The sequence below is a fragment of the Penicillium pulvis genome (genome assembly GCF_028828015.1).
Source record: "Penicillium pulvis strain IBT 33274 chromosome Unknown contig_7_segment1_segment0, whole genome shotgun sequence".
Classification (NCBI taxonomy): Eukaryota; Fungi; Ascomycota; class Eurotiomycetes; order Eurotiales; family Aspergillaceae; genus Penicillium; species Penicillium pulvis.
Window position 1 is genome coordinate 2,852,720 of NW_026643079.1, and position 25,473 is coordinate 2,878,192.

The 25,473-nt window shown below is 48.6% G+C and overlaps 7 protein-coding genes across 7 annotated transcripts; 2 read left to right on the top strand and 5 right to left on the bottom strand.

The window, feature by feature from the left end:
• Positions 1 to 827: 827 nt before the first annotated feature.
• N7503_009040 (grainyhead-like protein) lies at positions 828 to 3,342 on the bottom strand (the record flags this gene model as incomplete). The annotated part of the gene is made up of 5 exons (XM_057068587.1): positions 828 to 1,150; positions 1,202 to 2,424; positions 2,478 to 3,029; positions 3,090 to 3,230; positions 3,329 to 3,342. The coding sequence occupies 5 exons, from the start codon at positions 3,340 to 3,342 to the stop codon at positions 828 to 830; spliced, it is 2,253 nt and encodes a 750-aa protein (XP_056919442.1).
• A 5,169-nt stretch (positions 3,343 to 8,511) lies between these two features.
• Positions 8,512 to 11,569, bottom strand: N7503_009041 (zinc metalloproteinase family protein). Its single transcript, XM_057068588.1, has 5 exons — positions 11,046 to 11,569; positions 10,885 to 10,977; positions 9,091 to 10,831; positions 8,915 to 9,041; positions 8,512 to 8,863 (listed from the first exon to the last, which is right to left on the bottom strand). Exons 1-5 carry the CDS (start codon positions 11,319 to 11,321, stop codon positions 8,767 to 8,769), a joined length of 2,334 nt encoding a protein of 777 aa, XP_056919443.1. The 5' UTR covers positions 11,322 to 11,569; the 3' UTR covers positions 8,512 to 8,766.
• Positions 11,570 to 13,050: 1,481 nt separating this feature from the next.
• On the top strand, positions 13,051 to 14,265 carry N7503_009042 (uncharacterized protein; the record flags this gene model as incomplete). The annotated part of the gene is made up of 2 exons (XM_057068589.1): positions 13,051 to 13,110; positions 13,294 to 14,265. 2 exons carry the CDS (start codon positions 13,051 to 13,053, stop codon positions 14,263 to 14,265), a joined length of 1,032 nt encoding a protein of 343 aa, XP_056919444.1.
• Positions 14,266 to 14,867: 602 nt separating this feature from the next.
• N7503_009043 (putative DNA ligase I) lies at positions 14,868 to 17,372 on the bottom strand (the record flags this gene model as incomplete). Its single annotated transcript, XM_057068590.1, has 1 exon — positions 14,868 to 17,372. The coding sequence occupies one exon, from the start codon at positions 17,370 to 17,372 to the stop codon at positions 14,868 to 14,870; it is 2,505 nt and encodes an 834-aa protein (XP_056919445.1).
• A 133-nt stretch (positions 17,373 to 17,505) lies between these two features.
• On the top strand, positions 17,506 to 20,077 carry N7503_009044 (RINT-1 family protein; the record flags this gene model as incomplete). Its single annotated transcript, XM_057068591.1, has 3 exons — positions 17,506 to 17,652; positions 17,723 to 17,970; positions 18,025 to 20,077. The coding sequence occupies 3 exons, from the start codon at positions 17,506 to 17,508 to the stop codon at positions 20,075 to 20,077; spliced, it is 2,448 nt and encodes an 815-aa protein (XP_056919446.1).
• Positions 20,078 to 20,174: 97 nt separating this feature from the next.
• On the bottom strand, positions 20,175 to 21,590 carry N7503_009045 (WD40 repeat domain-containing protein; the record flags this gene model as incomplete). The annotated part of the gene is made up of 1 exon (XM_057068592.1): positions 20,175 to 21,590. One exon carries the CDS (start codon positions 21,588 to 21,590, stop codon positions 20,175 to 20,177), a length of 1,416 nt encoding a protein of 471 aa, XP_056919447.1.
• Positions 21,591 to 21,669: 79 nt separating this feature from the next.
• N7503_009046 (uncharacterized protein) lies at positions 21,670 to 25,327 on the bottom strand (the record flags this gene model as incomplete). Its single annotated transcript, XM_057068593.1, has 4 exons — positions 21,670 to 22,560; positions 22,637 to 24,298; positions 24,353 to 25,150; positions 25,322 to 25,327. 4 exons carry the CDS (start codon positions 25,325 to 25,327, stop codon positions 21,670 to 21,672), a joined length of 3,357 nt encoding a protein of 1,118 aa, XP_056919448.1.
• Between the last annotated feature and the right edge of the window lie 146 nt (positions 25,328 to 25,473).

Below are 25,473 nucleotides of genomic sequence, written 5' to 3' on the forward strand. Positions count from 1 at the left end.
TTTGATCTTATCAGGTAGGTCGTCGTATTCTGTACCTATTTGGAATATTTGTTGGATTCATAGCCCCGTCCCTAGTCGGATCGAAGATCCGAGGTATACAATGCGCCCAAAATTGGATAAAATAGCTGAATACAGAAAGCCAAACGCTCAACGACACAATGTGCAGAGCAAGACAAGCCACGCAAAATAAGTCAATAGGCGCAGGTTTCCAAAAGTGGAACGGGGTATCAACTTCGTGTGCTTCGTCCCTAATCCAGGCCAACGAGAACAACTTCGAGAATAATGAATAATAAAGTAAAAGAAGCAACGACAATGTGTATACCTCAGCAACTTTGCACCAGGTCGGCCCGTAGACTCATATACCGTCGCAGGGTGTCCCAACGCCTTTGAATTCAACAGAAAGAAATATGAAATGCAAGCAAAAAAAGGAAGGGAATTAACAAGAATTCATCAACGCGTAGTGTGACAGGGTATTATTGCCCGGAGATTCGTGTATTATCACCGTAATCAATAACGCCCCTAAAATGATTGCTAACCGCCAATTCAATGACAATAGAACCAATAGGAGATAATAGACATCCATTAAAAGGGAGACCACCGGACGTGAATAGTGAAAAGCGCAAGCCACATTGTCACTTGCACGCCAGGTGCAAGGGAAATCTCAAGGCATATAGTATGCTCATGGGTGTAAGCATATAGCCCGATGAGGAGGCGAGGAACCGAATCGACGATCGTTCGAGAAAGAGAAAGGCGGAGCAGTCAATCTATGAGAAGCACGGGAGGAAAGGTGCTGAGGATTATCGTGGCAGGGTCTATGGAGTAGTCCATTAATATGTTAATTTGATCTCCACCGGGGAGCCAGGCGAAACAGGCGAGTCAGGATGGTTGACATCAGCGTCAGGCGTTTCGTAGATATCGACAACCATGTCCTGGCCTTCTGGTAGTTCGCGGACCACATCGTCATCGACCATGATTCGTAATCCGGCTTCATTGACGTGAAGAATGCGGACAATACGTGATGGGTCGATTTGTTGCTTCTCTGAGATTTTCTTCATCAAGTCCCGGACCGTGCGCTCTGTTAAGTAGATCGCACGGTAGTAATCACCGGGATGATGCTCGTTCCCTGAGAATCGAACGTAGAAGCATGCAACTATAATTCAATTAGCAACGAGTATGTCGTGTGAGGGTTGAATAAACTTACTCGGCTTTGGCGGTCGCTCAGCAGGAGGTCGATAAGTAGGGTCGATATCCACAGCCTCGATAAATCCTTGTGAAACCCTATCCTTGGATGCCACTCTTGGAATAGCAATTGGGTTCTTCTCCTTCATATTCAGGTTTTTCTCTTTCAAATACTGAGCATTGCTGAAGTGCGGTGAGTTCAAGTTCAAGGAAGCATGACTGCTGGTCGGTGATAGAATCAAAGACTCCATAGACTGTGAAGCACTGTGGTTTTGGAGGTTCAGGCCCTCTGGTTTAACAAACTCGCTTTCCGCCGGTAACCGAACTGGGTATTGATCGGGATCATCACCCTCTTCACCACGTAGAGCGAGAATGCTGATGGACCGAGTTGACGAGAACATATCCTGCATCATGGCGAGCTTGGATTGTAAATCATCCTCCAATGATAGCTTATCGGAACCATCTTGTGACCCCGAAGACCAAGTACGCTTGTGCTTCAGTGGAGGCTTAGACCGGTCGGTTGATTTAACGGTCGCTGAAGCATTAGTGCCACGCTTGCGCTTTCCAAAACCACCGCCCATCTCAGCCTGTGCGATCTGCTGCTTCAATTTCTCAATGGTCTTCTTGACGTGTGCAACATCGTTGGAGAGTTTTCGCTCGGCACCATGGTCTCGGAAGAGCTTGACCTTGCAGTAGCACACCTCCGGCTCGCGCGAACCACCCGCGTCTTCTCCCGGTGAGAGAAGCTCGGTTTTCGCACAAAGTCGAACGGGAATACCCTTCACACCCTTCGAGTGACTAAAATCGGTAGACAAGAAGTTAAATCGCACGGGGATACTGCATTCAGAAGAGCCGGTAGCCGGGTTGGCAGTCCAGGTCACGCAGAATCCATCAAACGACATCTGCTCAATCTGCAGTTGACGGTGCTTATGTTCGTCGCCGCCTTGGAGCGGGTCAACATATTCCACGGCCAGAAGTTTGCCTCCGCGCTGGTGTGCTTCACTGGTACCTCGGCCTTCCTTCCATAATTGCCAGCAGGAAGCTGGCTTCAACCTCTGCTCTTCTTCCTCGAATGAAACGCGGACAAAGGTTCGGTAACGTAGTGGCCCGGAGCTGGGCATCGGCGGCTGTGAGTCCACCACTTGTAAATTATAGGCCTGGCCCTTGTTGAGGTAGGACACAGGAATCTCTCGCGTATGCTTGACCATTGCAGTCGGGGCACGCAGGGAAACATTATAACGGAATCTGTAGAGACAAATTAAAACTTCGTTCTTGGTCATTGGCTTCAGAAGACTTACTTTTCACCGGCGTATGTTACACCGATCGGATGGTTGGTAGGAACTGATGAGTATTCCGTTGAGGCTGTCATACTGGAGATATTTGAAGCTTGATCAAGCGGGATTCCATTGACTGATGAATCATCCACGGTCTCATCCATAACGTCGTAACCAGGGTCGCGCTGCATGAAAGCGCTCGGCGCGTAGGATGCTTGCAGGTAGGGATTCATTTCAGGCATCTGGTGTCCAAGGTACTGTGGGCTGAAATGCCCCATTACAGGATGCTGTTGGGGTCCTGTAATGGGATTACTGAGGGAAAGCGGAGTCATAGTGTGCAAGCCGGCGGTTGGTGTGTGTAGGTCGCCTGCCTGGCTGTGGAAAATGGCGCCCATACCGCCGGAGTTGGGAGTGTAGAAGCCAGGATGTTGATTGGCCATAGGAACCATATTCATTGACGCTGAATCCATCCATGAAGGCGAAAAATTGAGATCTTGCAGGTTCCGGGGTGTACGCTCGGGCATGAATTTCATATTGTGGTCCTCTAATTTCATGTCGTGGCCTTGCATATTCGGTCTGTATCGATCCACCATATCAGTCTCTGGTCCCAAATTTCCTGGATAGAAGTCCGCATACCTGCCTGCCATCATGGGATCGCCCATCCCTGTGAAGTGGCCATGTTGTCCCTCGTCCTCACTGTCGCGACGTGGTACCACATCAGAGAAGGTCTGTTGGAAGCGACTGATGAAGTCATCATCGGGCTTCTGGGTGTTGTTTCTATATGGAATGGTATAGTTAGCATCTGCATAGTATTTTTTTCTTTTTTTTTTTCTTTTTCTAGCTTCCGAATTATAAAGTTCGAGGGCGGTACCCACCGGTTGCGAAACATTGGGGATGAGTGAATCTACTGGCAATTCTTGACGTAAAATGCACAGAGAAATGGGAGAATCAGAAAATCGAACACAGGGATTCCGAAGTATTAACCATCTGACTTGTGACGAAACGATGTGGCCACGAAAATAGATTGTCGTGGTCCTTTTTGGCGCGTAGAGGGGGCTTCTCCCCGATCCCGACAGCACGGATACGTGCAAAAAGTGTATGGTTCGCACGGGACGATCTTCAAGGGTTCGATAACGAAACTTATACACTGAAATACCGGTTGGACAAGCTTGAAGGTTGTTGTGTTCGCACCTCTGGTGTTGGTGGTAGTGTCGAGAAGATTGAATAAGGAGTGTGGGGGTCGTGGCTCGAGAGGGGGTGCGTAAGATAATGTCTATGCGAACTTCACGAGAAAAAAAAGCGGAGACAGGAACAAACGGAAGACGGCGGGTCTGGACCAGAATATACTCTCGATTTTTTTTCGTTTGAGTCTGGATTGTGTCACCGAATTGCCACAGGAAATTGAAAAGAAGCCAAAAGGGTTCAATGTGTATTGGGAAAGACACCTAATGTATGATGAAGGGGAGAATGTTCAGATAGAAAAGAAGCGAAGGAGGGGTGGACACGGTCTATGATGTTAAGAAAAGAAAAAAATAGAGATGACGGTGCGGTACATGGAGCCTCCAATAGCGAATGGCATGGAAATCCTAGGATCGACTGACCATAACTGAGCCACAGTTCAGAAGGGGTGTGTAGTGGGGAGAGAATATTGAGGCTTTCGGAAGTTTGGAGAGGTGTTGCCACTGCCGATAAGGACCAGGGGTCGCATACAGAAGGTAGCTTGAGGGTGTAATTTTGGGAAATTCTTTTTTTTTTTTAATTTTTTTTTTTTTTTTTTTTTTTTTTGGAATTTGGGGTTTCTAATTTTTTTTTTTATTCCTTTTTCCGGAGTGGAGAGTGAAATTCTATTTCGTTCTTTCTTCTATGGAATGGAAATGATTGGTACCAGGGGATAGGAAGAGGAACGGGCGAAAGAGCAAGTATGAAGGAAATCGATTGGAAGGGAAAAGGTTACCATGAAGTGGAGAGTTACTAAAATTACCACGAATTGAATTTGATTCCAGACCAAAACCAAAACGTACGTTACGGTGTATTGTCGGAGTCTTCCTGATTAAGAAGTTTCGATCGATCCGAGAATGAAGAGTGTAGCAGTTTGGAGAAACTTCTGGCCAGGACTACCCTCGATGAGACGGCAGCCCCATTTAGAGTCGATTTCCACGATTATGATGTTAAACCCTATGATCAGCATCTCGATGATCCAGCCGGAGTCGTTCCGTCTATCGATAAAGGCGACCCGAGTCACTGGGCTCGGACTTCCCCCACACGGCAACCTTTTAACGTTGACATGCCTAATTTTGGATAAAACGAGTGTATACAAGTATCATACAGACGCATCCTGCAGAGAATCGAACGATTCAAACAACCCCTATATTATGCTAGATCGTTCGTCAACTTCGATAACTAATTTCCGCGCCTATGATGATTGGGTAAATTTCAATAGATTAACAGTAGTGTGAAGCCAAAAAAAACCCCCGAGCCAGAACGTGGCTGGTGGCGTCGAAGCGGTAAAAAAAAGATACCTCGTTAACTACAACCCACATAAAACGGTGTGGCTCGCCGATCGAATGATGCTCCTGATGGCTATCGACGGTAAGGATCGCAGGCAACGAGATTTGTCACTGTTGAAATTTGTCAGTCCGAGAGAAGCATATGCAGCACATGTGGCTCAAGGTCCTTTCCATGGGTCGAGGTGTGGCCGTGGTCTGACTCGGTGTGATAGGTGGTTGATCGGACCGGACTTGCTCCGTCATTGTATAAAACGATCACGATCATCGACGATTGGACATACCACGGTTAAGAGAAAAAGAGGCGTACGTTGGCATCGGTGTCAGCATTCAATTCTTATCTCCGGGTATCGCCATCAAAACAGAGTCTACGTAGGTATACTATAGAATAGTATGATCATCGGGGAGTTACCATGGATCCCGAAGGCTCGGCTGTTCGCGAGGGCACGAACTGAGGGTATGAACTCAGGGTCTATACCCTATGATTCAAGCTGATATTTTTGGATCAATGCAGGTTGGCGTTCTCATAGGAACAGGCAATATATATTAGATTAAATAGTACGGAGCACCTCCATCGTGTATTCTTTAATCCACTTTTGTGTCGAAATGTACAAATACAGCGTACGCCATTGCTGTAGAGGTGGGGAACGCTAGGGAGTACCATACCACGCAATTCGAGATACGGAGTCCTGACAATACGCGCCTTCGCACTCTACCCACGAAAGTGATTGCTGGGCTGCCAACCCGCCAATCAGAATTCCAGAATACTCTCATTGCACGTGCCATCCACAATACCAATACCAACAGTTACATGCACGGGACATTCTATTCCGAGGGCCGTGCAGTCTGACTTTGGGCGGCACCAAATTGGCTAATCCACATTGGAAGCGTTCGTGGAAGCCCGTAGATATGATGACGACATATATCTGTTTAGGTATAGGTACTTTTGTATGGCATACAAAAGGACGCAACGGAATGACATAGGTCACATGGTCTCTGAGCAATCTGATTCGCCGGATGGGAAGCCGGATCAAAAAGAGAAGGGATTTGAAAAGACCCGCGATGGAATCTGCTGAATTCGGTAGTGATTCTCAGTATTACAGCATGCTCGATTTGAAAGCTCCACTGTCAGACTCAGCACAGACAGTCATTTCGGTAAGCTCAAGCCCAAAAGCCCATAAGGCGCATCCTCATCTTATAACACATTTAATTACTGTATCCTGTGTATTTTCCGGAGCAGAAAACGCCCAGAAGGTATGCGCGCGCCCCTGGCATAGACGTGCGTTTTCAGAGGCGCTCCTTGTGTTTTTTTTCTTTATTTTTATTTTTCTCTCATGCTTTGAGGCTTTGAGGCTTTGAGGGGTAAGAAAGTCATTCGCAGTGTTTTCGTTGCATATCACTACCCCTTCTTGAGTAGTTGTTGCCCAGGTGTCGGTTACATTTGAATTTGTCTTCTTTGGGTCGACAGATATGCGGGCTTGCTCCTTGTGGTGACACGAAGAAGCGAGTGTACGTAAACGTGTACCTGAGGTCGTTTACGATCTACATGTACATTCGTATACAATGCTACTCGCCCTTTAAGGACAATGCGATACCCCTGTCAATTTCTTCCAATGTTACGGTTTCCCGTATTCACATACTCCCGAAGACCTCTTAAAGCTTGAGATAACTGGAGACAACACATCCTAGGCCTAGGCTTTGATCCAGTTGAGATGTTCTTTGTTTCTTTGTGATATATATCCCGGACCCAGGAGAGGGGGTGGAAAAGAAAGCCACCGCCGTCATGCGAGACTTGTTCGGCGTTTGGATCGACAAGGGAGCAGGCGCCACCAGCGCGAATAGGAATTGGAATGCTGGTGGCACGGCCAGGAGAACTGCAATGCTCTGTATGCAAAGAGCAGAAGCATTGATCAATAGATAGCAATCGACAGAATGAGAACTTTTGGTCGGTGGCTTTATGTAGTAGCTTGTACCTTCTATTCTTTCCAAAGTTGCCGGTCGGTTTATCTCATTGGCCCATCGCTGTGAAACACCTGATATTAGAGCCACAGCTCGTTTTCGTGACCCTCGCAGTGGCGATCCTCAGCCACGAGGTGGACTCGAGCATCAAGGCTGGCTTAGAGCAGCCAATGGGATTGACGGGATGGTGCCACGGTGGAGATCTTGGGTGTTGGACACACGGCCATCCTCGCAAATGAACAGGAAGGACACGCTGTGCAGTAGATAAAAACTAAATATAAACATTGCGTGGTTCTCTACGACTCTAGAAAGCTAATTGTGTTAAAGATGACGATCACCGACATATACGCCACGGAGGTTATCCTATGAAATTGGGTATACAGTACAGATACTGTATTCAACGGTGGCGCAAACGAAGAAAAATGAAAAACGGCTGCCTTTTCCGCATTGTCTATGACAACGCAGATTCATTCCTCTATCCAATAGCAAGCAATAACTCATATGTACAGAAAGGCTAGCTTCTGTAGTGGAAGCATGTGTGACCACAGCCGAGGGACTTGGCCAGTCAGGCCATGTAGCGGTGTTGCCACAGCGGACACCAGTATCCGACTCAACCGCGCCACATCGGGAGTTCCAGCTGACGCCGCGCAGCTACAGGGATAATCCGAAGTATGGTTGGGCTAGCCCGTGTTTCAAGCGGGGAGGAAAGAGTACAGTATGTAAAAAAAAAAAAGTACCCGTGCTTCTCGACTAATTCTTGTACATTATAAGGCAGACGGGACGGGCGGAACGGGGTCTACAGTGCTGGACCAATCAGAGGTTGTGGATGTGCTCGGGGGAAGAAAGTGTGGCAAATTTCAGTCAGATGGGACACTGCATCTCCGAAGTACGAATGATAGTCCAAGTATGTACATTCAGCGGAGCTCGCTCATGACCAGTATGGGTCTTAGTGGATTAGCGAGAAAATGCTCCATGTACCAGGTTTGGTATACGTACGTTTGTATACGGACGCTTAGAAGGTACTCATAATATATCCTTGTAGATTTTATACATTGACATAACCGAGTCACAAATGCCGTCCTGTGAGGCTTATCACATATATAGTTCCCCTTTTCGGCAGATATGATGACTTCGGTTTATCGAGGTCTGTTAAGCAAACATGTACCCCCACATTTATATGTCCGTCAATTGGCTCGCATAACTTGCCTTGTCTTCACCGACAAATCATCAAGGTACTGGACATTTAAAGTCTCCGTTCTTTATTATACATTTTACTGTACAGCATAAAAGATGGTAAACCAATATAAACCAACGGTGGAGAATAAACTCAATCACACATTGTGGCTGTGTCAATTCGTCATATTACTGTATGCAGTTCGACTCATTTGTGTCGTAAGGCTGATGCAATATCGGCACCCCGAAGGTTAAATTTCCTGGAAGCATCTGGAAGGTGAAGCACTGACCGCTGGCGACCATGCTGTGTGATATTATTCATCTATAGTCTGCCCATATGAATGTCCCTTGTACAAAATGTCCCGGTGCAGCCGCTGCACGAATCACCGTAGGCGCATGGACCTGTCTGAAAAAAATACAACAAAGAAGAATGATGGTACGATGAGTACATGAATCCAGCTGCACGAAGCCCAACAACGCCGCTGGAAGGAAGGGAATGGAATGAAACGAAAGATATGGACAAGGCCCACTGGCCCGACAGAACCTCGTGTATATGCACTGGCCGGTCCTTGGCCAGTTTTTGCTTTGCAGAAGGTCAAACCCCGCGATGCAGGAGAAAAGAAAAGGTGAAAGGAATGTTCATGTGTTGATTAACACGAGGTATGCAGGAATCGCTTTCAATGTTGGACGATAAGTGAGAAACCATCAACCCAGGATCCATAGGAGCCTGAGATACCCGCAATCTTATAGCCTAGAGGCGGGATCAAGGTGTGCCTGAACCAGGAGTTAGCTATAGTCCGCAGTTCCTCAAGATATTAAACTTACCCTGATCCACCATTAGGGTTGCCATAGAAGCTGGATTTCCTTCCCAGGCTGGTGAGAATCTCAATTCCATCAATCCAGAGGCCAGCTCGGACGTAGAATCCAAGTAAAATCTCCCCGCGCCGAGTGTCTAGTCACAATTAGAACTGGTTCATAGCGGCACTGCTGTATTTACTTACCGAGGACGAATTCATCGCCACCAGCTTTCCCGCCGCGTTTGCCAAACAGCTGAGTGGTCATATCTTCATAACAAAACTCGATACCATCCAAAGCGTTTCCATGGTACACCTTGATAGAGGTCAAGAGCTTGGTCGCAATGAAGGCACATTCTAACAGCAGTTGCTGAGGTTCACTGCCATCCATCGAGGAGAAACCTAAGATCCCACTCTTGTAGCCAGTCTGACTCTTGGGGAGCTTGACTAGAGAGCCCTTCGATTTCAAAGCTCCGACATCCTCCACGGTGTAACTGCCCAGGGCGCCGGAGTAGACAATGATCTTGATCTTCTTTTTCTTCTCTTTCTCATTGCCAAAGAGTTTCATTCGAAGCTCGCTTTCGGTAATGGTCACTTGTTTCGGAAGACCATTGCTGCTAGAATCGCTGTTTAGATATTCGATGGATGTGTGGCAAAATTCATCACCCTCCTTGTACAGTTCCATGAATGCGACGCCAGATGACGCAGTAAACAGAATCTTGCCATTTTCCACGGGCCAGACTTGGACACTATCGTCCGAGCTTACTGTTGCGTCACTGGGCAGTCGGAAACAGGGGTGGAATCTGAAACGGAGGGCGTCCAACCGATGCCAACCACACTCATCATTAGGTAGACACACCTTCAGGCCCTGAGCCTTGGTACGAGTACAGAATGGCTCTTTGGTCAAAAAGGAGCGATTGAGCTGTACGTAGTCGCGAAGCATAATGCCAGACTCCTGGTGGGGGCACCCAAAGAGATGTCCTACCTCATGTAGATGAGCGCCGATGCCGATATTCGCAGATTCCCAATTTGATCCCGCTTCGCCATTGTCGTTGGCGACGAAGTCTGTGTCCGTCCGCGTGCAGTCGGAAAAGGCGTCCACGACTTCTTCGAGGCACGATGGGTAGGTCTGCAGACTGTGAGATCCAAAGATGGCCATTTTGATATCGTCACCGCCGGAGCCTAATGCGGCGTGGCCCGTGATGATTTGTTGCTCCGTATCCCAGTGAGAGTCGAGCAGCAATACCGAGACATACTGCTTCTGACCGGGTCGAGTGTTGAAATGCTTTCGCACGGCTTCTTTTGCGATCGTGAACAACTCGTCTTTCTTCTGCGCGTTTTTGTTTTGTTGGGCGATGTTTAGGTCCCGGAGCTCTGCGACTGTCTTATCGGTGCGAACAATGTGAATCTTGGCTTCGTTGCGCATCTGTCCCGCCGCTATATCGCGACGGCTTAGGGTCCCGGATTGCCACTCCTCCTCGAACCGGAAGCAACGTCGCCCAAGGTTGTTGCGGAACATCTGCTCCCCAGTGAAGGCCTGCCATAAGTACGCTGCCGTTCGGTATTTTCGTATTGCCATATCCAGATCATTGCCCTCTCGCTCCACCCGTTCCGGCACGGCATCATAAGTGCCCTCCGAATCCTTTCCGAGTAAAACGACTAACTGTAACGGTGGTGTGTTGACCAGAGGAAGGTAGTTGATGCAAATCCATTGCGAGTGAACTGCGGGGTGGGTGCTGCCGGTGGAGAGTTTGGGGGAAATGAAATCGAAACGAAGGCGATTGGGACCGGGTACTAGGTGGACTAAGGCTTTGAAGTGGGATTCTGTGACGGGCCAGCCAGTCGATGGGAAGTTATCTTGGTGATGAAAGACTGTGAGATTTCCGTCCAGCGGGTGGTTCCTTGGGTCTCCAACTTGGCCATAGACGAGTAGGACTTTTTGGTGGACCTGCAAATGGCCGTGTTAGTGTTGGCATTCCTGATCACATGCAGGACACGTACCCAGGAGTTATCGGCGATTGACACAATCCTTGGCGCATGTGGCGAGCTGGAGGGAGTCCGATAAACTCCATTGATCGATGATGCGGAGCTTCCCTAATGACGTTGGCATCCAATTAGTTCGTTGCACAGTGTTTTCCTTATTACCATGAGCTTCAACCTACCACCATGCTGTTTCGTTGAGAGCGGGACCCCAACTGCCCCGGGCGCTGCGGGGGCGGGGGTAAAGGCAAGGCATTGCTATTCAGTTCGTTCAAGGAAGGAAGATTGGGGGAGGAGAGGGTCGGTTTGATCGACGATGGCGGAGTTATGGAGCTGTGGGAGGACGTGTCGATCGTGGACGAAGATTTGCCGACCATTTCCACCTTTGCGGCTGCGGTTTTTGAGTCGTTATGAAAACTCGCCTTTGAGCGACGACGTAATTGTTTAAAGAAAGCCATTTGGGGCAGAGAGGATTTCCAGGGTCAAGAGTACTTCGTAGAAGAAGCCCTGGAAAAAGAGGAGAGAGAGGGGGCAGTTGCCGTCAGGGTCAGGAACAGGAGAGCGCGACCGTTTGCGGCGGGTGACGACGCCGTGGAGTTTCGCCCCGCAAAGAAGTGGGAAATAAAGGGTCAACTGGAAAGCCAGATGAATTAAGGGGGAACAGGAAAGATGAGATCAGATTTGAAGGCAACCACCATGAAGATCAATGAAAAGCAAAGAAGCAAAAGGGAAAAAAAAAAAGCGCCTCAAGCCTCCGTCTATACTTAGCATGTATCAAGTCCCAACCAGATTTCAATCTTTCTCAGTCCAAGGTCCAGGGACTTTTAACCAATACATTACGTACCCCTCTTACCCCCAATGCGAGACAGCACTATCGAGAGTCGCAATGTTTCACCGGTGGATCTTTGATGATCGCCCTAACGCTCTTAGTTTCGATCTAGCGTTGACTAAGGCTTCACATACCAGGTTGAAGGTCGGTTTCATCCTGCTCTTTCAATTTATGGTCCACCTAACCGCTCTATGGAGGTAATAAAGCTGCAAATGAAAAAGCCCTAATTTCAATCTAATCTCGCCGCGTTGTGCATTGTGCATGAGGGTCGGGAGAAAAACCGGCTTTTGGCCCCTGAGATAAGACTTGTTGCTATGCCACATATCTGAGACTTCTGGGGGTCTTGGAAGCCTTAGACTAAGCTGATCTGCATAGGCATTCCGAGATTTAGGATTAGTATATCCACGACTTTAGCTCCAGTTTTCCTTGATTCTGTACGCCACACTATCACTGCAATCAATCAATGCACGAGGTACAGGGTCAAATTGCCGAGTTGACGGTCATCCCGGAAATGCCGATTCTTAAATAGCCGCAGGGCCCTCAATTAATCTTGTTCCACTTTCCCATGAGGCAACACCGTTTTATGGATTTTATCTTAGTTTTTCATTTTTTCCCGTCAGATCTACATGATGCGTGGTTCATGAGAAGGGGCCGTAAACGTAACTCAATTCCGGAGATCTTAGCATTCCGCATCGAGGCATTGACCTCATGGCAACCCCAGAGCTATGCCCTTATGACATAAAGACTTGAAGCTAGGGCTCATGAGTGGATCAGGAATCTTGAATGACATTCCAGATGATTTCTGTGGCAGTCGCAGTCCCACTAAGAATCAGAGAAATTCAATTTGCGGCTTTAGGTGGGGAACCAGCCTTAGCCCACTCGATTGATCGATTTTTTTCTTATTTCAATTTTCCAGGCTTGGATGCATGCACAGAGTACATGTTGCTTACTTCAGATGATAGCAACAAAGGTCTTATTATAGGTCAAACAAGCTTATTCCCTGTCGTGTTGGTACCAGGCACAGGGCATGTACATCGATCCGTGGAATGGGTAAGAACACGACTTTCGCGTAAATTGATCGCGTGGCACGCGTCGCAAACAACACAACCGTCGAACCATAACTCTTCACCTTTCTTTTTTATTTTTGGTTTTTTTTTTTTAGCCTTTTCCACATTCAATCTAAAATCCCCATACAATTGAATATATTATATTCTTCATCTCTGATCGAGGGCAGTTTGGGGCTAGTGTGTCTTCGGCTCCATTATCGATCGCCCAATTGGCTCCCTTTCCCGCCCTTGCCTTGCCAACCCGCAAACTGGGTCTCCGTCAGGTTCTCTTCTTCTTCATCATTGCCCACCATGACCCTGCCACAGCCTGGTTCAGCAGAGAAGACGATTCGTAAGATTGATATTGCCCAGGTAAGAACATCCCTGGTGAAAAGGAATGAAGGAGAAAGACCAAATTTTGCAACTAGTGGGCCGGTGGTTGGGTCTTGTGCCTGATGCAGGAACACTACTGTAGAATTGCCACCGCAAAAAGTTGCATACTTGGTTCCTGTCAGGAGCACTTTTGGCTAACCGGTTGATTTGTGGGGATTATAGGTTTCTCTTAGTCTGCAGGACCGCTTGGGCCTGGCCAAACTGAAGTACCAACATGGCCGGCTTCAAGGGTTGACTTCAACCCTTCCAGACACCAAGGCTCGTCCTGACCTTGAAAAGCCCTCCGATTCCTCTTCCGACTTCTCTCGCAGCCGTTGTGAGACTCCGTTTACGTCGCCGCCCTTGCGAGCATCGACCTATTCCAAGGAACTGCCTCGATCCGCCCGAAACAAGCATGCCGTTACCTTCGATTCTCTCGCCATGGCGCCAATGTTGACGGCAGGCCGCAAGCGTGTTCGGTCAGACTCCAACTCAGAACGTCCAGCAAAGATGCCTCGAGTGTCATGGAAGAGCTCCCACCGACTGCCCGAGTCTTCTCCAGGCCTAGGTATCCGCCACACCTCACGACGGAGCCGAGTCCCCTTTATGTCCGAGGCACCAATTCCAGAAATGTCCTCGCCAGGATATCACGGTCACTCTGAAGAAGAAAACGATCCCGATCTGCCCTTGCATAGTTTCCAACATGTGAGCTCCATGGTGGGCTCTTCGCCCCCTCGCACTCCGCCCCCAAAGCACGCACGACTAGCACGAACGGATAGACCTGGTGAATTTGAAGATGATGGGGCGGGCTTGTTGCTCTACCTTGCGAATTCGCCAACTCCGGCTCGTGTGGCAGGTGGCTCGCATGCTCATATCTTCCCCCCGTCAACTCCGCCGAGTCAGCATGCTGTCCTTGGAACCCCGGGTCAGCAATTCAACTTTGCGGACTTCGTGAACGTGACACCCAGTCCTGCACAGCCAGTATGGGGTAGTCGAACTCCTGGCAACCTTTCTCGCACCCCTCTTGCCACCAAAGATGCTCGAAAACGGTTGAATTTTGACGCTCTCGTACCTCCAAGCGGCTCGCCTCGAATGCCCACCAAAGAAGGTGCAGGTGGATTAGCTCTCCAACTTGGAGGCGAGCTACGTCCCTAAGCACCTTCGTCTTGATATGTTTCCCCTTACCACATTTTTTCCCTCTCTTCTATGTCCATTTATTCCCCTCGCTTCCCATTACTTGTTACGGCTTGACGATTTTGCTATGTATGCATCTACTTATCTGCCCTTTTCTTCTAATTACCCGTCTTGAAGCGTGCCGAGGCCATGTTGTACAAAACTAGCCTCGGATTTCCTATCAAGCACAGTCCCCCTGCATCCACGGCGTTCCCTTTCTGCATGGCCCATGTCCTGCATTTCTGTTCCATGAATGACGTTTCTTATATTCCTACTTTGTCTTGCGCTGCTATGGCAGTTCTGCTTGCATTTTTTCTTCGCACTCAACATGCCCTTTATGATACTTTGTACCCGACCTCATTGTGGTGATCCGTGTACCTAATACTTCCCTGTTCTTATACAGAAGGTCTTTGACCACCTGGGCACATGAATATAGCCAATAGCCTGTAGTCTATGTGTTCTGTCTACCAAGCTTCTCCTTATTTCATCTATTCATCTGATATATCCGCATGTGCTAAATGGCATGAGTACATTACACCTTCCACCATATCTTCTCGCAACCTTAAAAAGACCAGAATATATAATCAATCTTCCGCCCAACCCACTTCATCCGTCCCATCCTTCCCCCCAGCCTCGACAACTTTCTCCCCCTGCTTCCTCCACAAAAGCGCCAAATAATCCGAAGTCGTGGCCTCATCAATCCCCTTATCCTCCCTCACCTTCAAGAACCTCGGAAACCTTAGGCTCAGCCCCCGCTCCTCACTCACCAGCCCAATAGCAGCGGGGTAAGTAGGACTAAGCGTAATATCCGCAAAAGCCATCTCCCATACCTCCTGCGGCTCAAACCATACATCCGGTGTACCGAAGTACTCCACATATGCAGGTCTCGAGATAACATTCGCACTACCTGCGCTGTACTTCTCTTTATTTGATGCGTAGAATTTATCCGTGAATCCGGACATGCATTTTGTCACGGCTTCTAGCGCGCCGGATTCAGGGTTGCGGACTGCTAGGAGGATTGGAGACCACCATTTCGCTTTGCGGCCTTGGCCGTGCCAGCCGGCTATTGGGATTAGGTCTAGGGTTTCAGAGGAGGTGCTGTAGTCTTTTTTGACTTTCAGCCAGGATTCGAGGCGTTTGTCGGGTTCGTAGGTTGATAGAAGGGCTTTACGGCGGGGGTTTTTTGGAAGTTCTTTTTCTCGGGGATGTGCTGTGTTGGGTGTTTGTTCTATTGAAGGATTTTGTTCGGGGTTGGTTTCGGTGGGTTGGTTGGTAGGGTTTATTGTATTATCGAGGACTTTGACCATTATTCCTTCGCATTTGACGTCTGTGGCACCTTTGAAGAAATCAAGTACGGTATCTGAATCTGCGGATGTTGCGTCGAGGCTTTTCACCCAAGTAAATCGACGAGGGATCTCGACGAAAAGACTTCGGAGTAGTTCGCGGCGTTCTCGGAAGGGGCGGTCTAGGAGCGGCTCGCCGTTGAGATACATTAAGTCGAATGAGAATAGACAGACGTTGACGGTTATAGCTCCAATCTCAACATTCTTCTTTGCTCGGTTGGTGAGAGTTTGGAATGGCTGCAAGTCACCGTTTTGTTGGTCCACGGCAACTACCTCCCCCTCCAAAATAAAGCTCGAAACACCCTCACCCCGGATTTGGGGGACGAGCGATACCAGATCAGGGTACTTTTCTGTCATGAGCTCGAGGTGGCGTGAAAAGATAGATACTTTGCCGTTCTCATCGCAGTGCACTTGAGCTCGCTGGCCATCATACTTGTATTCGCAGCTGAAGTCTCGTCCTTGCAGTTTTGTCAACATATCCGAGAGATCGCGCGTGATGCTTCCTAGCATTGGTCGAAGCGGAATATGTAATACCAGTCCGCACCGGAGAAGTAGTTCCTCGGTCACGCCGATCTCGCATAGACAGGAGACGAGGTCATTGTAATTTGGATGTCTAGCGTAGGACGCCTTGACGATCTCTTCTGCGTTAGTATACAGCTCGGAGAGTTCGTCTTTCTTCATCCGTGCAAGTTCATGTTGTGGGCGAACGTTGAACTCCGCCCCAGCAGGCTTCGAGTAGAGGAATGCTCGCGCAAGAGCGATGAGCATGGTAGTTTTCACAGCGCCAATTCGGAGGTTCTGTACCAAAGTGCGGACAATATACCGACTCTCCTCGGCCCCGCGCGTATCCTGCAAGAGCTTCTCAACAATTCGCTGCTTTGTCTCCTGGCTCCCAGAGCCTTTACTCGTGGCGATCTTAAGGAGTGATTGGTATACACCTTTAATTTTAAGAGGTTTCGGCTTGACCAGCGTGAAATTTTGACGTTTCTTAGCCTCGAAAGCAACATCTCCTGCATCTCCGTGTCGATTGTAAAGCGTTTTGAGACTTTGGTTATCCAGACCGTATATTTTCTTCAAAGCCTTGGAGATGGATGAGCCGCCTAATCCTAGCTCCAGCTCGTCGTACGGTGGTGAGATGGAGTTGGTTGCTAGCCAGACAGCCGGAAGGAGACTATCTGGGTCGCCTTCGATCAGGACTCGGAGAAAATTGACAAGAGTATCGACGATCTTGATTCGGCTTGTGGTTGAATTTGCCAGGACAAAAGCCCTTGTTAGCAGAGCGTAGGTGGCATCGCCGCCCTCGGAGGCCCAGTGCGGTCGCAACTCCGCTGCATATTTGCCTGCGTCAAATGTTTGCGGGCTCTGATCAAATGGTACAGTCAGAGATATTGTGTCCTCTGTACCCGATGATGATTGCAACGATAGTGTGTTCTTTTTGGGCGCCGTTGCAGACACCGGCGTTGTATCTGTAGGTATTGACGGGATGGGCGGAGCTGTACTTGATTCAGACTCTGTTGTCATAGCTTGATTGTCATTTGAAATAGAGGGTTGATCGTTATTTTCATGATCCCATTCAGCCTGAAGCTTGCGCGCCAATGCTTCATCCGAGAGGGTCTGCTCTGTGACGTCGGGCTCGACTTTCACAGGCTGTTTAGTCTGCCCTTTAAAAAAAGACTCGATACCGCGCGTTTTTTGCGGCGATGATTCAGCACCATTATGCTTGCGCTTCTTAGCGGGGCTGGACATTTTTCAAATGTAGGGGTGCGCAAGAGGCACTTGCGTTGCCACTGGAGCAGTTGCGGATGGCAAGACGTCAGACCGAAAGGCGGAGATCAACATCGCGAACACCGTTGCGCTTCGTGTTCTTCCCTCCGCAACAATGGCGCCACCCACGTCTCTGTCTTCGCACGAGCGGACACGAGTCGAGGATTATCTTAATGATAAAATACAGATTCCGGCTGATCTTGAGAGTTTGGACTCGCTGCTCTCAAGTCTCCGCGCGCAACAGGAGCTCCAGCGGAAGCAGGTACCTTCCCCTCGTGTCCCGCAATTCGGGCCTCCACACAAACGCATTTAACTGACTTATGCCAAATTAGCTAACAGATGCGCACGAAGCTCTCTCAAATGCGACCAAGGCATCAAATGACCATGCCGAAGCTACTCGAAAGCGTGCCGAGGCATTCGCGGCCGAGCAGGCGGACATCGACCAGCGGCTGAAGGCGATTACACAATCAGAGACGAGCGATGAGGCAGTGCGGCGGTTGGAGAAAAGTATGGAGAGGCTTCAGCGGTTGGAGATTTCTAAGGGATATGTGGGATTGCTGAAGGAGGCCGAAGAGCTGAGGTGCGCATACGCCGACACCTGGAATTGAGTCATGCTAATTACAATGCCATACAGCAAGAAAGCGTTGTCCGTTATCTCCTCCGATCCCCGGGCCGCCTTGCAACCCTATTCTCAGCTACGGAATATTGTGGTCTCACTGAAAGAGGCTCAACCTGCTGCCGAGGGTGCTGCGCCCCACCTTATCGACTATACAGAGAAACTGGCGTCCGCATTGAGGGAACAGTTGAAAAAATTCTTTGGCGATCAGCTACAGAAGACGCTTACGTCTTTGAAATGGCCAACACGGGAGTTGAACATCACGGATAAATTGTTGGATCAATGGAGACATGATGTTGAGCTCCTGATTGACTTGCAGACACCAGAACTCCCACACCGTGATGCATTGAGCATCAGCCAGACATCCGAACCTCCATGCTTATTCCCTTTAGATGTTATGGTGCATCCTTTGAGTCTGCGATTCAAGTACCACTTTAGTGGTGACAAGCCGACAAACAGACTCGACAAGCCGGAATACTTTCTTTCTCACATTTTGGACCTCATCAATCAATTTGGTGGTTTCTTTACTTCATACTTCCAGCCAATACTTGATGAAAAAGCTCAGTCGGCTGGTGTCAGCTTGGAATGGAACTTTTATAATGCTTTGCATGCATTCATTAATGCTCTTATGCCAATGTTAGAAGAGAAAGTCGACTTATTCCTTCCACAAGTTTCCGACTATCCTCAACTGCTCAGTCATTTCATCCACGAGTTGATGAAATTTGACAACGAGATCCGGGAAACTTGGAACTACTTACCAGACCCTTACTCGGATGGAAACTGGAAGGGCATGACCGGGGAGGTTCTCGCCAAACAAGGGTGGTATGATCGCTGGCTTCAGATCGAGAAAGACTTTGCCCTGGCTCGTTACAAGGATATCATCGAGACTGCCGACGGTGGAGAGATTGACTATGATGGCGTCGAGTTGACCGCGACTAAACCAACAAAATCCGCAATTCGAGTCAACGACCTTCTCGAAACCATTACAGAACGCTACCAGCCGCTTTCTTCCTTCAGCCAGAAGTTGCGATTTCTCATCGACATTCAAATTACGATTTTCGATCAATTCCACGAGCGCCTTCACTCTGCCTTGGAGGCCTATCTTGCGATGACCTCTACACTAGGCCGGACGGTACGAGGAGCAGACGGACAAGCCAGTGTAGAAGACGTTGCAGGTCTAGAGCGGCTCTGCAGAGTTTTTGGCAGTGCAGAGTATCTTGAAAAGAAGATGGAGGACTGGAGTAACGATGTATTCTTCGTTGAACTATGGTCGGAGCTTCAAGAACGTGTCCGCCAGGGTGGGAAAAATGTTGCGGGCTCCATGACCGTTGCCGAGGTAGCCGCTCGCACTTCGCCAGCAGTCAATGGGGGGTCAAGTCCTCAAACATCGTCTGACGGTGCATTGTTCGATGAAACTGCCTCCGCATACCGTCGTCTACGACAACGGTCCGAATCAATAATTACCTCCACCCTGACCTCGAACATCACTGCAGCCTTGAAGCCTTACTCCCGTGTAGCTACCTGGGCTACACTTTCTGTCCCCTCCGCTGGCTCAGCAACCTCTCCCCTCTCCCTCTCCTCCGACTTGGCACACGCAATGCGCACACTGTCTTCCCAACTTGCCTTTCTTTCCGAAGCCTTGGGCGTGGCGCCCCTACGAAGAGTGTCCCGCCAGCTTCTCCTCTCCATACAGACTTACATTTGGGATCATGTCCTGACTAGGAACACTTTCTCCACGGCCGGTGCGAATCAATTAGTCAGTGACGTCGAACAAATATGCAGCGTGGTTGATAACACCCTTGGCGTGGCTGGCCATCCAGGCGGCTCGTTGCTGATCATGAAGAAGCTCAACGAGGGTCTGCGTCTTCTGAACCTGACTCCGTCGGTCGCTGAATCTGGTGATGGAGCTGGCAATGAGTCTAGTGCTGGGCTAGGCTTGTGGGATGTGGAAAAAAGGTTGTTCAAGGACAACGAGAGTGCTCGTGCTGTTCTTGTTGAGTTGGAGATCGATGCATTGACTGAGGCCGAGGCTCGATCTGTACTGGGACACAGGGTGGAGATTGGCAGTTAGAAAGCATAGATTCTTGTGCATCTCATTAGCATAATATACATCGAACATAGAATTTACTATGTTTAATCTTCGTCAATTAACAAGGACTTGGTTATTTCTATGTAAACCTAAAGCTTGTGGCATCAATCCGAAGACTCGTGACACGACCCGATGCATGCCCCATTAGCAAGAGATCACCTGCGGCGACAGCACAAGTAGCTCGGTAGTCTATCGGAAGCAACAAGATTTTTTTTCCGCCATAGACTACCCAGTCGTTCTCAACCAGAAAATCACGTCTCCTCGCGAGCTCATGATCAGGATAAAAAGCGTCAACATCAATACGGCCAGTCACCGTCTCTATCGCTTTGCAGTCCTCTGAGAACTGCAGCTCCTTAGAGTCAAGAGCCTGACGTTTTCCAATGCTAGCTCCCGTCTGCACATCCCAAAGCTCAATGAAACCATGACGTCTCGATCCAGCTGCCAATAGTAAACAATCCGACGAAAAAGAAACAGCTACCCCTATCTCTTGCATATCCAGAGTCTTTACTTGCCCGCTCGCCAGATGGCACAGTCGTATTTTCCGACCCGTGGTCAACATGGCCACGGTAGTTCCACCGGGCGACCATGCAAGATCGGCAATTAAGCATTCAGAATAAGAGACAACAGGAAAAGTGACAACTCTCTGTTGGTACCCAGTAATGACATCCCAAATAATGCAGCTGAACACTTCTGCCTGTGGTCGGGATACCGCACCAGCGAGAAGGGTGCTGTCCGGGGAGAATTCCATCGTTGCGATACGGTTGTAGCGAGCCTCGAATGTGAACAGTGGCTTCCATATTCCTGTTTCCCATATTCGGACTAGAGATTGTTCATCGGGAATATCGGCATACATCTCGTTCGCTCGATTTTCATCCATTTGAGAGACCGGGTGGAGGCACTCTTGTGCGAGAAGCTTGCTGTCTGGGCTGAATACGAATCGTCCGGGTCTTTGGGGGTCCATTTTCTCAGCGCCGTGCACAAGGTCCATTGTAGCCAGATTATATATGTCGTCTGTTTTCCCGTTGGAGGTGACGAACCATTTCCCATCTGGCGAGAATGAGGAGGCTCCACCGATAATTTCTCCCCGGAGTGCACCAGTTTCCATATCCCATAGAAAAACCTTCGAGTAAGGATTCGTAACAGAAGCGGCTACCTTGCGACTAGGAGAAAGCTTGATGGTGTCGATTCCATGTTGTTGGGAATCTTGTAAGAACTGGGAATGTGCGGACAGATCCCAAAGCTGAATGGTCCCATTCAAATCTGACGCAGAGGCCAGAAGCTTGTTATCATTGGAGAACGAGATACAACTCAGATCATCAGAAGGGCTGTGGAAAACCTTGTGAAGCTTTCCGATATTTAGGTCCCAAACATCTATTCTCCTGCCACCTCCATGTGAGTCGTAAGCTCCATGTCGCAGAGGGACAGATGTCAGGAATCTGCCATCCGGTGAAAGCCGTAGCCCAAAGCAATCGGCAGGGATTGTCTTCAGGAGCATTCTTGATGATACGTCCCACAATTTGATGAGGCCTGAATCACCACCTCTGTTCTTGCAAGAAGTTACAAGAACCTTGCTATCAGGCAGAAAGCAAGAACCACCCGGGTATCTCACCCAAAAGCTCTCCATTGACAGGGTTCCAAAGTGAGATTGAAGATTTTTGGGACAATGTCGCAAGCCACTTACCGTCTGGAGAAAACGTGATTCGCGTTTCCAGTAACGGGATATCAGAGGATCTTTTGAGTTCATGTTTGGGAGTCATCGTGAGTGTATCCCAGAGCTGAATCGCGCCACCCTGAGATGTAGATGCTAGAGTCTTGCCGTCTTGGGTGAGTGCCAAAGAAGCCAGGGCATCCTCTCCATGCGGCTGGAATGTCTTCAAGAGTCGTCCGTTTGCAATGTCAATGACTTCAATCGTATTGCTGTTAAGAAGTGCCACTGCAATAGTTCTATCTCGTGAGAAATTTCTCCAAAATGCTGTTGCACCAACGATGGCACTTTTCACTTCGGAGATCATCATCCCGGAAGATACGTCCCATACTCTGAGAGCTCCTTGCCATGATATTGACATCACACGTTTTCCGTCCGGGGAGAACGCAACAGCGCTTCCTTCGCTTCGCTTGCTATCCTCGCTGAGGGCATCCAGCGTCTTCAGTAAAGTTCCCGTTGCTGCATCGTAGAGACAAACCGATGAAGACGCGACTATTTTTCCATCGGGAGAAAAGGCAACGTCGTACAGTGCTTGCTGATCTTCAAGTGTTTGCAATAGGGGGCTCCACCTTCTTTCTACTGGTGGCAAGCCAATTATCCATTTAGGAATCAGGTGCTTGTATGTTTGTCGAATGATGCTCAGCTCTGGGCAGTAGAGAAGAGCTGATCTGTAGAGTTGAAGAGGCGCATTTTCAATGATTGACCTGAACTTGAGTACAAAGCGCTTTCCATCATTGACTATTTCGAAAAGTTTGAGTCTCTGATCAAGCTCAATGGCAGAGGATTATCAGTGGTCTGCATTTGAAGAAAGGTTGCGATTGGAATTCTTTGCTTACCGAGCTAGATATATCTTCGGAGAGCCATGGCAAACTGCCTATATGCTCGGAGAGCACTATGATGGCACGAACTCCTTCTGAAATACTGCCTAGGAGACTAAGAGCCTCGAGCCAGTGTAGAAAATGCTCCTTCAGAAAAACGTGGACTTGGTAGTCTTTGAAATCTGTGCCGGCCCGCTGAAGATGGTCGACCCAGTAGCGGCAAGCATATTGGACATGAGCTGGAAGGTACTGGCCTAAATGAGAGGGTGAAACCTCTGCAGCAAGAGAAGAGAAGTCACTGAGACAGCAAATGTTTTGCTTCAAAGTTTTAGATAGAAAGTCGAGGCAAGCATAAGCTAGTTCACTGTGCTTCTTCTTCTGTGAGATCCAAAAGTCCTCGTTGACACATCGCTGTGGATCAAGCAAGAAGTCCCGGAAAGAGAGATGGAGAAGGCGGATAGGCATATCTTCCTCACTGACGGATAAAACCGAAAAGAGACTCTGCAATGTTTCTCTAATGGTAGGTTCCGGTATTGAAAGCAAATTGCCTAGAGCATTCGCTGATAGAGGTTCAAACAGCATGATGATCGCTCCAACCGTTACCTGAAATCGATCGCGTATGTCCGCTTTCTCTTCCTCGATTGCATCTCCAACAACCGAGAACTGGAGGATTCGGCTGTAAATGTCATCCAAGCCCTTTTGTGAAGAGCGCTCCACTACTTTGCCATCGAGAAGAAGGTTCAGGCGCGACTTTAAGCGCTCCCTGGTTAATTTTCGGTCGCCGAGAAAGCGACACGCCGTTGCAGCGTAGATGAATAGACCGTCGGCTTTCCAGGCAAGTTCTTGAATCTTACCCTCACCCGGCCAGCCAGCTGTGAGCATCTGTCTTCGAGCAATGATGGCAATTTCATGCTTCAAAAACTTCGTTATGTCGTCCTTGGGCGCACTTTTGTCGCGGGAAACTAAGACCTTGTTCAATTCAGCTGCATGAAGATCATCAATAATGGTATTGAAGCTGGAAAGAATGTCTAATTCTGGCCTGCTGGTGATGAAAAACTTCAAGTGGATGGTATTCAACTTTTGAGCCCTGGCGATGAGCTGTAGGATCGTGTCAATGTCATTTTCTGATTCGGTTTCACACTCATCAAATGCATCAATGACGATAATAGATGTCAGAGGTGTCAAAATATGCTTATCGAGCTCCAGAAGAGGCTGAAGGATCAGGTGCTCCCATTGGTTAATAAGCATCTCATTCTGGATATTTGGATGCATCTCGAGGGACTTGCATACTTCGGGTTTTAGGCTAGGAAGTGAGTCTGCAAGGCCCCTGCAAAGTGTGGTGAAAAGGTTTCTCGGATTATTCCGATCTCGCTCATTTTGATCGAAAAAGAAGCTTGCACCAAGGCATGTACTGTCGGGTAGTGGACTGCCGTCGATCAAAGATTGCCGATTTAGACAAGCTGCTGCGAATGTGCGGGCGATTGTAGATTTTCCTGTACCAGCCATCCCTCGGAGCCAGTAAATATGCCGATCGGAAGAGATGCACCATGGTTGAATTCGTTCCAGTGCCCTGGTTTGTGTATCCTCCAAACATTGAGGTTTATTCCGATTCTCATAGGAATTGAAAGCCGCCCCACTGGCAGTGGTAAGGTTGTCGAGCAGCTGGATATTCTTGACTGCCTATAAGACAGTTTATAACCATGTAAACAAGTAATAGTTGGAAATTTGACGCACCTTTGTTTCGCTTATTGCTTCTCTGATCACATATCGTGAGTCTGCTATCTCATCGTGGAGCCTCTGTATTTCCCTTTCAACCTGTCGCAAAGTATTGCTTGAAAGCGTGTTCAGCTCCCGATTTATCGACTCATCAGCTTTTCTAATATTCTGGAGCATATCGTCCCAGTCGTCAGTCATCTTCAAATCCGTAGAAAATTGTAAAAGACCCGACTGTGCGAAATGCTGAGCTAGCCGCATCTGATACCGCAGAACAGCCACATAGAGCTTCACAGTTTGAGATCTGATCGATGCTCCAAGCTCATCCAGAGGCTTGATGTTATTGGATATTGAAATTGGTTCTTTCGAGTAGATCTCAATGTGGGTAGACTCCAAGACTCGATATTGAATCAGAGCTTTCAGTATATACTCGAAGCCCTCCATGGCACTTTCGTCCTGGGTCAGGGTTCTCGTAATTGGGGCTAGGAGAAGCATGATACCAGCCCATGCTAATGCTGCGTGTGGGTCTGCGCCCACTGCAATCGCAATGGATGGTTTGAGAGAAATGATCAGGTCAATTGCGCGACGGGCCTGTTCTCGGATAGTGATCTCTTTCCCCGCGAAGGTGATTCTCAGCCGCGAGCTCTCAATCTCTGCAAATCGGCGTTTAGCCAAAGACCCTAAACGTGTGTCGAAATTGCTTTCTCCTAATGATTTTTGTGATCCCAGATCGTCTTGTTGGACAAGTGCATCTTCGTAAGCCTCGATTAAGCGTGCGTCTTCCTTGTAAAGTGCTTCATAGGCTTCCTTCCAAAGGCCCTTTAGCTCTCAAATCTGCGGTGTAGCTGTTTCGTTGTGTTGATCTTCAGTATGAGGGGACTGTTTTGGACAAATGATTTGTTGAGGTAATGATTCCGCCGATATGTCCTGGCTTGGTAGGCTTGACGCCCTAACAGACCGTCTGAAGATACTCTTGATGCCATTGCGTACAGGCATGCTTGGTATTGATACCTTGTAGGTGGCGGCGTTGCCATATGTAAATCTCACAATGATGTTGATGCCCAATGCCAATGCTGACGCGGGGTTGATGACCTCCCACGCCGCACACGTTTTTAGCAAAAGGAACTTCTCTTTCTTTCGCA